Genomic DNA, 11,674 nt, shown 5'->3' on the forward strand with positions numbered 1-11,674 from the left:
AGCTCTTCCGGTTTCTGGCACTGCCATAAAAAACAGCTGATCATCGCTCACACGTGCGGCAGAAATATGGAAGAGGAGCGGGCGACGCCGTGCGTGCCAGCTGACATGGCTCTGCCTGCCACTTCGGGCACACGTGCCACAGGTTTGCCATCACAGTCCAGCAATATCCCAAGCTGCTGCACAAACAGCCCACTCTACTTCCTGTACAGCCAGGGGTGGGATCCCACCAGTTTAACAACTGGTTCGCTGCATATCCGTGTGCAGTTTTGAGAAGACTTACCTTCCGCATTAATGCTGGGCAGGGAAACTGGAGGCGCGGCAATCTACTCTGTTGCGCCACTCGGCTGAGAAGATAAAGGTCAATAAAGCTCAGGGACAAGCAGGAGGGCCCACTTGATCGTCAGAGGAAACTGGTTTGCTCCCAGTTGATCGGCAGAGCTACCAGTTCGCCAGAACCGGTAGAATCTCACCCCTGTGCATAGCCCCCTACCAGTTTCAGACTGGGACTTTCCTTAAAGTGTTTCCTTTCCTAAAGTGTTAATACCACTTTATAAGGCCTTGGTAATACTGTATCCAGTTTTGGTCCCCATGATGTAGAAAAGATATGAAGATTCTAGAAAGAGTGCAGAGAAGAGCAACAAAGATGATTAGGGGACTGGAGGCTAAAACATATGAAGAAGGGTTGCAGGAACTGGGTATGTCTAGTTTAATGAAAAGAAGGACCAGGGGAGACATGATAGCAGTCTTCCAATATCTCAGAGGTTGCCACAAAGAAGAGGGAGTCAAACTATTCTCCAAGGCATTATCTTGTCCCCTGAGGGCAGAACAAGAAGCAATGGGTGGAAACCAATCAAGGAGAGAAGCCACTTAGAACAGAGGAGAAATTTCCTGACAGTAAGAACAATTAATCAGTGGAACAGCTTGCCTCCAGAAGTTGTGAATGCCCCAACACTGGAAGCCTTTAAGAAGATGTTGGATAGCCATTTCTCTGAAACTGTATAGGGTTTCCTGCCTAGGCAGGGGGTTGGACTAGAAGACCTCCAAGGTCCCTTCCAACTTTGCTATTGTATTTTATTGTATTGTATTTTGATGGCTTTCCTCCCACACCCAATTTGATTCTGTCCCCATTGTGTTTTGGATGAATTGCTCACTGGTTGGACAGAGTACCAAGCCCCTTTAAATAATAACTTCCCAAGATTCTGTTGAATTGGGAGGCATATAAAAGATAGGTCCTGCAACTATGAAGGAGTAGACACAGCCTTAGGCGAAACACGTTTCTATGGCACTAATCAGATTAATTCAGGACTGCATTTTGGGAAAAGGCACTTTATAACTGCAGGTTTATAAGTGCCATGGAAACAGTCCAGCATCCCCTTCAGAAAAGCACCAGTGCGTCTGAATAAGATCCATGGGCATATTGTCAACCACCAAAACAACCTGGATCTTATTTCCCAGTAATGACCTTTGCACTACAGGTAGTCCTTGACTTATAACCACAACAGGGACCAGAACTTTCCATTGCTAAGCAAGATGGTTGTTATGTGAGTTGCGCTCATGCCACTTTTTTGGGGGGTGGGGCTACAGGAAACGCCAGTTAAGCGAATCACGCAGTTGTTAAGTGAATATAGCCTCCGCCATTTGTTGGAAGATCACAGATGACGGTCACATGACCCCGGGATGCTATAACAGTTGCAAATACATCCCCAGTTGCCAAGTGCCCAAATTTCAAACACGTGACCATAGGGATGGATGCTGCAGAGGTCATAAATGCGAGGAGTGGTCCTAAATTGCGTTTTTCAGTGCTGTCGTAACTTCGGATAGTTGCCCAATGAATGTTTGAAGTCGAGGGCCACTTGTAGTACATAGGCATGAATGAAGAGTCTTAGCGGATAAAATCACAGATGCCTAACAGATTCTAGTGGAAAGCTTTCAGTGTTAATTTTCTTCCTGTAATGCTTCTTACCATTCAAATTTGTGGCACGGAAGAAGGGGGAGAATATAATGTTTGACATTTCAAAACATGATACAGGAATCTCTTAACCAAGATTGTCAAAGAGAGCTGAAGAAGATTCTGGGATGCCAAAAGAAACATTTTCAAGGAGAAAAAAAATTCCAGTTGAAAAGCCACATTTTGGGACAAGCATGACCAAGATTCAAATCCACGGCTAGATTTGGTCATAACAATGTTGTGGCATGGGAAAGCAGCAAAACAAGTATTGGGCACTTTTCCTACAGATTGGGAAAAACTGGGGAACCAATGCAAGATTGAACAGAGTAACGTGGGGTATTTTCTATCCCATTAAATTGATTTATCCCTAACTGCTCAGAAATGTTTTCACTGTGAAAAACGACAAAGAAAAAATATTCCCTTAGATGGATTTCCCCTTTTAATAAAACCTTTAATCTCTCTCTCTCCGAATATTGAAACCTGAAGCAATTGCTGCTATGGAATAGGTGAAAAATGCAAACATGTATAAAAACAGCATAAACACATGGGGAAATTCCACAGGAATAAATCAGCCACATGCTCAGGTTTCACCCAACCTGTAGCAAAATTCTTGTACTTGTTTCAACGAGGCCCACAAATTCCAGAAGTTCTCATGAATCACAGATACAATCTTGGTCCCTTTCCCACCATCATTTTAATTCTCACTGAAGTAAACAAAACTTGTGCCTAATAGCATTTCTCCCAAAATATTATTCAGAGGAGGAGAAAGGTCCGTCATGTGTTAAATCTGAAATCTGTTAAAGTCGGAAAGTGCACAGAACGCTTATAAAAATGCGTCCATTGCCACCCAAAGAGGTAATCAAGTAGAGTTAAACGTGGCTGCGATGAAATCTTGAAAACAGGAAAGTTCTTTCATTAATAAACAACATATGCTATAACTATGAAATGTACAAAGAGGTGTGGAGGGACGAGTGAATTTCCATACTCAACAGGCTCATCCCCCAAAACCAAGGCTATTAAAATAATAATAATAATCCAGAAGAAAATATCTTGCTCCTCTTTCTAATGAGGGGCTTCTTGGAAACGGAAACAATCACTCATGACTTTCCAGACGGTGTTATTATTTGTGGTCTGTTCCGTTAGCAAGAAGTTCTGGTTGAAGTAATGTTGCTTGTTGCCATCAAATTTGACAGTCCCGCTGGTCACAACAAGAACAGTCGTTTGATTCTGGGTCGCTTGCTCTTGAAAAAGGAAAGAGAAAGAGAAAGATGCTAAAACACAATCGCTCCTCAGAAGTCTACTTTTAAACACAAGCATGGACCTTTCTAAGAAAAAGTCTTCTTTAAAGGCATTCAATCTCATTCCAATTCTTTCCCGGCACTTAGAAGTCATCTATTTAGCAGTTCAAATGCATGCAAATGCGAGTAGATAAATAGGCACCAACTTTGGTGGGAAGGTAACAGTGCTGCGTAATGTCATGCTGACTACATGACCGCGGAAATGTTGGCCTGGAAACACAGATGACTACTGCCTCCTATCCTGTGTTTCCCCGAAAATAAGACAGGGTCTTATTTTCTTTGGATCCCGAAAATAAGCGCTTGGGTCTTATTTTGGGGGGAGGTCTTATTATTTTTGCGGTGCAGGAGGCGGCGAGCGTGGTCACCTCATGGCTGCTGCTGTGTTGCACGTGGCTGGACCTGCCACTCTTTTTGCAGCAGCCATTAACGTGGCAGAAGAGGCCAGGGTTGTGGGAGTGGCCATTAGGTAAGGGTATGTGGGGTGCATGGAGCATGTTCCCCTCTACTCTGGGCCTCGCTGCCTCACCTTGTGTTGTTTCTGCGGCAAGCAACCAGAGGAAATGGCCGGGACCAGCTGCACATGTATTTAAATATTTTCGGTGAGGGCTTAATTTTGGGGGGACGGTTTATTTTAGCGCATGCGTATTATCCGGGGAGGTCTTATTTTCAGGGAAACAGGGTAGTTGGCAATGACCAGCGGAGTAAAATCTGCAGGGACTCCCTTATCTTTACCCTACCTACTTAGAAGAAAATTCAGCAGCTTTTTTTATCACATTATTCATCTGAGCAAAGAGATATCTACATTGCAGCGTACATAGGGATGCACCAACCCAACCGCCTGCCTTCTTAAAAAATGCATTCCCAGCCATAGATGCTGCTGGTATCCCCTTGCCTCTTTCGTTCAAACCCATCAAAGTACGTCGAAGCTAGCAATTCTATTCTGCAACTGCAAGCATTTTGTGACACATTCTTGGGAGCCAATCGTTCAAACCACATGCTATTAACCTTCAGGCAAACTGAGGAAAAGAGGATTTCCACTGCGGATGAAGACTTATTTAATTTATATGCCGCTCGTCTCACTCTGCGCTATGAGAAAGTTTGTTCCTCAGTTGGAGCGAAATGCAGAATTGGAGGGTGCGTTCAAAAGGACTAAGCAGGATGGTAGTCTACTACGCTACTTTCTAAAATCTAAAAGAATAAGTAAGAATCACGCTAATGATGTGGAAACATTCATACAGCTCCCAGCTATACAAATTCAAATGTTTTAATTGCATTTCAGAGTAGAGCCGTTTGTCCTTCATATTATGGAAAAGATTACCCACGGTACTGCGTATTTGTAACTTTGTGGATAGTGGCACTCTCTTCTTAAGTTATCTTACCATGAACAGGCTGGCAATCAAATGTGTTCAGTTGAAAGTCACTAGATGGTAACATCTCAAAGAATTTAGCAAGGGCTTCTTGGCCAGATATAGCATTCCCATTCCAAACTAAAGTTGCATCATCAGTGTACAGTCTGGTTAATACCTGCAGAACATTAGAAAACATTGTGTGAAATGCCAGCTGGATTTGTCTTTTCCAGTTGCAAACCCTCATTGAAAAATCTACTTTGTCCCACAGTCAACCTGTTGCTTTTTTAAAAAAAAAAACATTCAAAGAATTCTTAAAGAGGTTCTCAGGGAAAACTCCGCTCAGTTGAACATCTGCTCCCAATAAACTGATAGATAAGAACTATGAAACTAAAGAGAGGAAGTGCGCAAAATGTTTCTAAATTAGAACAGGTTGTTTCAATTTCAGAACATCTCCAGTAAAGAGAGAACCTAGGACACTTCAACCGATTCTTAGAGATGGCTTGGATGAGTCTCTGCATTTTTCTTGGCAGGGTTTTGCTATGGTCCCCTTCTTAGGGTTGACAGAAAGTGACTGGTGCAAGTCACCCAGCTGACTTAGTGCCCAAGGTGGGACTACAATTCACGGTCTCCCAATTTCTAGCCTAATGCCTTAACCACTATATTAAACTGGCTCTAGTTGACTCTTAATTTAATATAAACAGTGAGGTATTCCTAAAAGTAATAAAGGAAAGATAAAAACATGTGGATCCATGCATTCCTAACTAACAAAATGGCTATTAGAAATCTACATACCCGTCTTCTTTTATCCATGGTTTCATAATAAATATTTGCAAATTCTTCTGCTGCTCTACATGCTTGATCCACGTAGACTTTGAAGTCCTAAAATAAACCCACATAGTGAAATGAAATTATCCTCCAGGGACATCAATAGTATGCTAGTCAGATTTAGCCATTCTACTCTGCCAAGTGCTACCTGACCCATGTTCAACTGTCAGAGGGCATGTGGGCCTTTGTGTCACAATTTGACTCGCATGGGTACAGAAACCCCGTCACTTACTAACTTGGAGCCAACATAGGCTGCTCTGTTGCCACAAAAAGGCCATTGCAACTGTCCTGGAAATTATCTAGATCAGTGATGGCGAACCTATGGCACGTGGAGCCATTTGTCAGGGCACGCAAGGCGCTGTCCTGTCAGCTGGCCAGCGCGCATGCGCGCGCTGGCCAGCTGAGTTCACCATTTTTAAAAGCTATTTTTCGCCTTCCCCAGGCTCCAGAGGCTTTATAGGAGCCTGGGGAGGGCGAAAAGAGCCTCCCCCGCCCCTCCGGAGGCTTCAGGGACCATCCGGAGGCTTCCCTGAAGCCTTCGGAGCGCCTCCGGACGGTCCCTGAAGCCTCCGGAGGGCCTCCGGGGGGGGGGGGGGGCTCTTCTCCCCTTCCCAGGCTCCTATAAAGCCTCTGGAGCCTGGGGAGGGCGAAAAAAGCATGTAAAATGGGGGGGTACCTTTTGTGTGCGCATGCGCACTGGGGGGGTCACGCATTGCATTATGGGTGCGGCACGCCTGCACACAACCCCCCTGCGCTCCCCCCACTTGTGGCACGCAAGCCAAAAAAGGTTCGTCATCGCTGATCTAGATCTTAAAATGGGTTCCAAATATACTGAACCTGGTACAGATTGTGACCTCGTTTTCTGCTACTAGGAGAGAGAGAAAACTCCCATTTTACAACCCTGTAAAACACACACACACACACACACACACACACACACTTTATTATTTATCAGCACAAATACAACACAAATATAACAAAGGCAACATTAAAAATATGGTTTTCTGCCTGGATGGTCTCCCGGAGTGAGCCGAAAGACAGACAAAGGGAAACAGTGTGTTCCCTGCCATGTTTGGGCATACCAGGGGTTGTGACACAATACATACATACATATGTATATTAAAACCAGTAAAAAGTGCATTAACAGGAAAATAACCAGAGTCAAATTATCCTATTATGGAACTGGTTCTCCTGGTGGGAAAGATGGAAGGAAAGGGAAAACGACAATCAGCAGCAGGTGGGATTGACTCGGGTACAGTTGCCATGCACACACCTTTAAAAGAGCAAATTAGGGACACATCATCATGGAGAAAACCTATTTATGTGGGCGCCGAAAATTTACACCAACTTGATGGCATATAATCAATAAAACCCCTTCATGGATTGCTGCCTTCTTGTGGCGAAGGGCCTTGTGTAGCTCAGTGAAGCTATAAGCTATGCTGTGCAGGGCCACCCTAGACAGAGAAGGTCATAGCAGAGATCTCTGACAAAACGTGATCCACTGGAGAAGGAAATGGCAACCCACTCCAGTATCTTTGCCATGAAAACCTCATGGACAGTATCAAAAGGCAAAAAGGCCTGGAGGAACGTTGTCCATGGGGTCGCGATGGGTCGGACACGACTTCGTAACTAACAACAAATCAGCACAAAACAAATCAAACAAAATTAAATGATTGCAACACAATGGGTTTTCTGGGTGATTCTTAGTGGGTTTTCCCCCCATTATGGTTTTTATATGAGATCGACTTTAAACAATTGCTGGACAATCAAGCAAGGCAACACTGTTTTCAATGCAACCAGACTGCATTCCTAGATCCCATCTCCTGGGAGGTTTCTGAATTTCCATCATGTTCTCCAAAGCGGGCCTTGGTGGAGAGAGAATGGTAACTCCTACCAATAAGGTTAGTTTGAGGTCACCATAGATTATTATAGACATTGCTGGGTGAAAGTCAAGGGATTCCCTTGCAGTGTCCCTTCTAGCCACTTGTGAGGCAGTCTTTTTAAACTTTTGAACCTGCCGAAGGTTAGGCAGATGCTGCCACCTAGGGAAACCCTTAACAAAAACCGTTTGAAAGTTTAACATGGATGAGACATAACCAACAACACTGGAACCTCCGGTCACGACCGTAATCCATTCCAGGACTTCTGTTGCAACTCAATTTGGTCGTGACCGGGAGCAAGACTAACTGCGCATGTGCGTACAAAAAAATGTCATGGCAGGGGAAATTGACGGGGCTGTGTTTGATCGCCACCTGAGGATGTGTTTGTGACCAGAGTGAAAAATTTAATGGTTTTTTGGTCACACCCGATTTGGTTGTGGTCAGAAGCGTTCGTGACCAAGGTTCTACTGTACATTCCTCACATCATTAACTGTTTTTGATATCCTTTTTTTTTTAATACCACAATCCATTTTCCTCTCTCCTTTAGCCATCCTTTGCTTCTTTACTACATTCCCAATCAATGAAAAGAAAAACTGCAATGTAAATATTTATAATTTCAACAGTCTCCTCCTTCATTTTTAGCTCCAGCACCATATAAAAGTAGTAGAGAAACATTCTGATTCTTTTCACACAAAATCCAACATTGTTATATAATTCCATCATTTTCTGAACTCACCATAATTTTGTGGCTCAGTACAACACACACACACACCAGCTTATTAGATTGCTTATTAGTAACCTATGCCTATCAGTAAGTATTGTACCTTAGGATTTTTGACGAATGTATTCTATTTTATTTTTATTTATGTACACTGAGAGCATATGGACCAAAGACAAATTCCTTGTGTGTCCAATCACACTTGGGCAATAAAGAATACTATTCTATTTTTGCTGGAAAAAATACATTACTTCATAAAACAGATATTTCTTTGTGCTGGAGAAGACTCCTGCGAGTCCCTTGGACTGCAAGGTGATCAAAGCAGTCAGTCCTAGAGAAGATCCACCCTGACTGCTCTTCAGAAGGTCAGATCCTGAAGAGGAAACTCAAATACATTGGCCACTTAATGAGAAGGACGGACTCCCTGGAGAAGAGCCTCATGCTGGGAACGATGGAGGGCAAAAGAAGAAGGGGACGGCAGATAATGAGGTGGCTGGATGGAGTCACCGAAGCAGTCGGCGTGAGCTTCAATGGACTCCAGAGGATGGGAGAGGACAGGAAGGCCTGGACTCTGGAGGAACGTTGTCCATGGGGTTGCGATGGGTCGGACACGCCTTCGCAACTAACAACAACAAATGTTTTAAAAATAATCTTTATTTTTTGTAAGAAAACAATTTAAATTTTTAAAAAAAACATTCTAGAGAGAGAGAGCTGAAGAAGCTTCTTTGGAGGAGAAGCGAAACGTCTTTAAAGAAAAAAACCAGAAAGTCCAGTTGCCTCTTGGAAAAAAGCCCCTTTGGGAGACACGTAGATAGATAATGAACATAATATACGGAAGACATTTCATCAATGAAAACCCCCATTTCGCTCCTCCCGACTTTCGCGCTTTCCCCCGCCACTTCGGATCACAAGCCCCATCCTCCGCCTCCGCCCCCCCGGGGAAGATGGGCATCGTAGTGCGGCGCCCGGGCTTCTCTTACCACGAAGGCGGACATGCCGGCGGCGTCTCCCCCGGGCGGCCGCCCCCAAGGACCGTCAGAAGCCGATCGGCCCTCAAGTCAAGCGGGAGGGGCTCCCCCAACGAATCCGCTCCCCCTTCCGGTCCGGCTCCCAACGCCTTCCGGTGAGCCTCAGGTGCCCACTCCGACCGTTCCGGCTCGGCTTCGAACGCGCAAGGTGGATGGAAACAGCCTCAGTGCAGAGACCGGAGCCACGGTCCAGCACCTCTGCGTAGGATCCGGCGAATAACGAGCGAACCGAGCACGGAATCTCCTGGCTTCGGAAGGAAAGAAGGAAGGAAGGAAGCGGTTCCGCCATAGAGTGCCGAAAGCTAGAGCGACGACGCTTAGAACTCCTGGCGGGCCTTATGACCACGGCGACTTCCGGCACTGGGCGGAAGTGGGAGCCACGTGTCGCTATGCAGGCAGGTAAGGAAGGGCGCCCCCTGCAGCCGTTGGGGTTGCAGGCGCCCCCGCAACTGGTCAGTGTGTGCCATACATGCATTCTTACATATACATATGATATATGCACACACACACACACACACACACACACACACACACACACACACACACACTCTCTCTCTCACTCTATCTCTCTCTCTGTATATGTCATACGTATGAGTATATTTACACGTATACATGGGGATGCTGAAACGGTTGTGTGAAAATCCGTCTTCAGTCACTTTTTTTCAGTGTCATAAAGTGAAACGGTCACTAAATGAACTTGTAGGTTGAAGACTACATTTCTCTCTCTCCCTCCTCTCCCCCCGCCCCCAGGGGCAAACCGTAACAATGTACATATAGTCCTTGACTTGCAATCACAATTACACCAGGATTTCAGTTGCTAAACAGGGCAGTTCACTGAATCGCACACAGTTTTATTACCCTTTTTGGCCCCAGTTAATAAGTGAGTCACTGCACGTGTTAAGTAAATCACGTGGTCATGAAGGGAATCCAGCTTCCCCCATTTGCTTTGCTTGGGCAGCTGCTGATCGCCTGACCCCCGGGAAGCTGCCACTGTCATAAATACAAGCTGCTTGTCAAGCAGCCAAATTTTGAACATATGACCAGGCGACGCTCTTGCGGTTGTAAGTGGGAGGACCGGTAACTTTTTTCAGTGCTGTCGTAACTTCAAATGGTCGCTAAATGAGGAAGGACTTGAAGTGAGACGGAAGGATTGACAGTGTAAAATCCTTTCTTCTAAAAAAGAGGTATTTTGAATTTATTAGGTAGGGATATTTTGGCATGGTAAAAAATGGATATGTTAGGATGTTCTATAACCGCTGTGGGCAGTAAAGAAGTCAGTTGGTCTGGACAAACAGCATAAATGCAAGAGTTTCTGCTTGTTTTTTACTTTCATTGAGACCTAAAACTCACGTTTATGAGTTCATGTTTATCTAACTGGGACTTCAATTGCAAACTGGCACTTCTGCAGAATGTTTCCATTCTTCCCAGTGCTTCAAGGTATAAGGTTACCATGTTTTCCTGAAAATAAGATGGCGCTTGGCCTTATTTTTGGGGAGGTCTTATTATTTTTGAGGTGCAGGAGGCGGCGAGTGTGGTCACCTGATGGCTGCTGCTGTGTTGCAATATTTTCATGGAGGGCTTATTTTAGCACATGCACTCAAAAGGTCAATTGGGCTTATTATCGGGGAGGTCTTATTTTCAGGGAAACAGGGTAAAAAGCCGACCACCTGCATTTTGAGTTATGTGAAACTGAAATCCAGATGTAGAGATACGGAGCTGTAGATTTTTACATTCCACCTCAAGTAACTAGTTTTTTTAGTACTCAGTGCTCTGAGTAAGTCAAACAATACCTTCTACATGAAAGTCCCTGTTTGTTCTTTAAAACATTTCCACACTGAGAGTCCTAAATTCTGCCATAAATGTGGAAATTTCCATTTACCCTTTCATCATATAAAATAAACATGCAGGGTTGTGTACGATTGCTATAATAGAAAATGTGTCCCATTTGCTCGTAGAAATTAAAATATGCTTGAATCTTCCCTTTTTCAAAACTTAAAAAATATTTTCACCCTTTCCTTATTTTATGGTACACCTTTCAATTTCTGCTTTACAAAAGGCCTGCAGGGGGAGCAGTCTTGCTCTTACTGAACAATAAATTGCTTAAAGTGATCCATTTTAGTTTAAACCACAGTATTTACGGTGGATTCGGCCAAAGTGAAGCTAGTTGAATGTGATTCTGTTGAAATTCAAAACTGCCTAATTAAAAGGAACAGGAGCAGAAGTGATCAAGTCTGAGGTAACTTGATCAGGAGTTCCAAGATCATTTACAGTCAGAGCTGTTTGCTTTCCAGTCCTTTGTTGCTGGAATTGCCCACCTCTTATTCTTGATCCTTTAATTGTGATTTGATTTGCAAGAAATAATCTATGAATTATTTGATATAATTGGCTTGTTATGATCACTGTTACTAATATTCCAACAACCACAGACCTTTGGTCCTCCAGGTGGATTCGTAACTGGCTGACCAATTGCACTCAACATGTAGTCCTCAATGGAACTACATTTACATGGAAGGAAGTATGCAGTGGAGTACCCCAAGGCTCTGTTTTAGGCCCAGTACTCTTCAACATCTTCATCAATGATTTGGATGAGGGAATAAATGGGGAACTCATCAAATTTGCAGATGACAC

At 44.1% G+C, this 11,674-nt stretch overlaps 1 protein-coding gene across 1 annotated transcript; it reads right to left on the reverse strand.

The window, feature by feature from the left end:
• Positions 1-2,369: 2,369 nt before the first annotated feature.
• Positions 2,370-9,364, reverse strand: NXT2 (nuclear transport factor 2 like export factor 2). The gene is made up of 4 exons (XM_081964040.1): positions 8,999-9,364; positions 5,388-5,474; positions 4,626-4,770; positions 2,370-3,189 (listed from the first exon to the last, which is right to left on the reverse strand). Exons 1-4 carry the CDS (start codon positions 9,011-9,013, stop codon positions 3,011-3,013), a joined length of 426 nt encoding a protein of 141 aa, XP_081820166.1. The 5' UTR covers positions 9,014-9,364; the 3' UTR covers positions 2,370-3,010.
• Positions 9,365-11,674: the final 2,310 nt, after the last annotated feature.

Source organism: Natrix helvetica (assembly GCF_964273705.1).
Source record: "Natrix helvetica genome assembly, chromosome: 11".
NCBI classification, from domain to species: Eukaryota; Metazoa; Chordata; class Lepidosauria; order Squamata; family Natricidae; genus Natrix; species Natrix helvetica.

What these genes read in the sequence shown, in the direction of transcription:
- NXT2 (XM_081964040.1), bottom strand. An exon ending in CCATGGATAAAAGAAGACGG is followed by an intron (nt 4,771 to 5,387) that starts GTATGTAGATTT and finishes AATGTTCTGCAG; the next exon opens with GTATTAACCAGACTGTACAC. An exon ending in TGATTGCCAGCCTGTTCATG is followed by an intron (nt 3,190 to 4,625) that starts GTAAGATAACTT and finishes TCCTTTTTCAAG; the next exon opens with AGCAAGCGACCCAGAATCAA.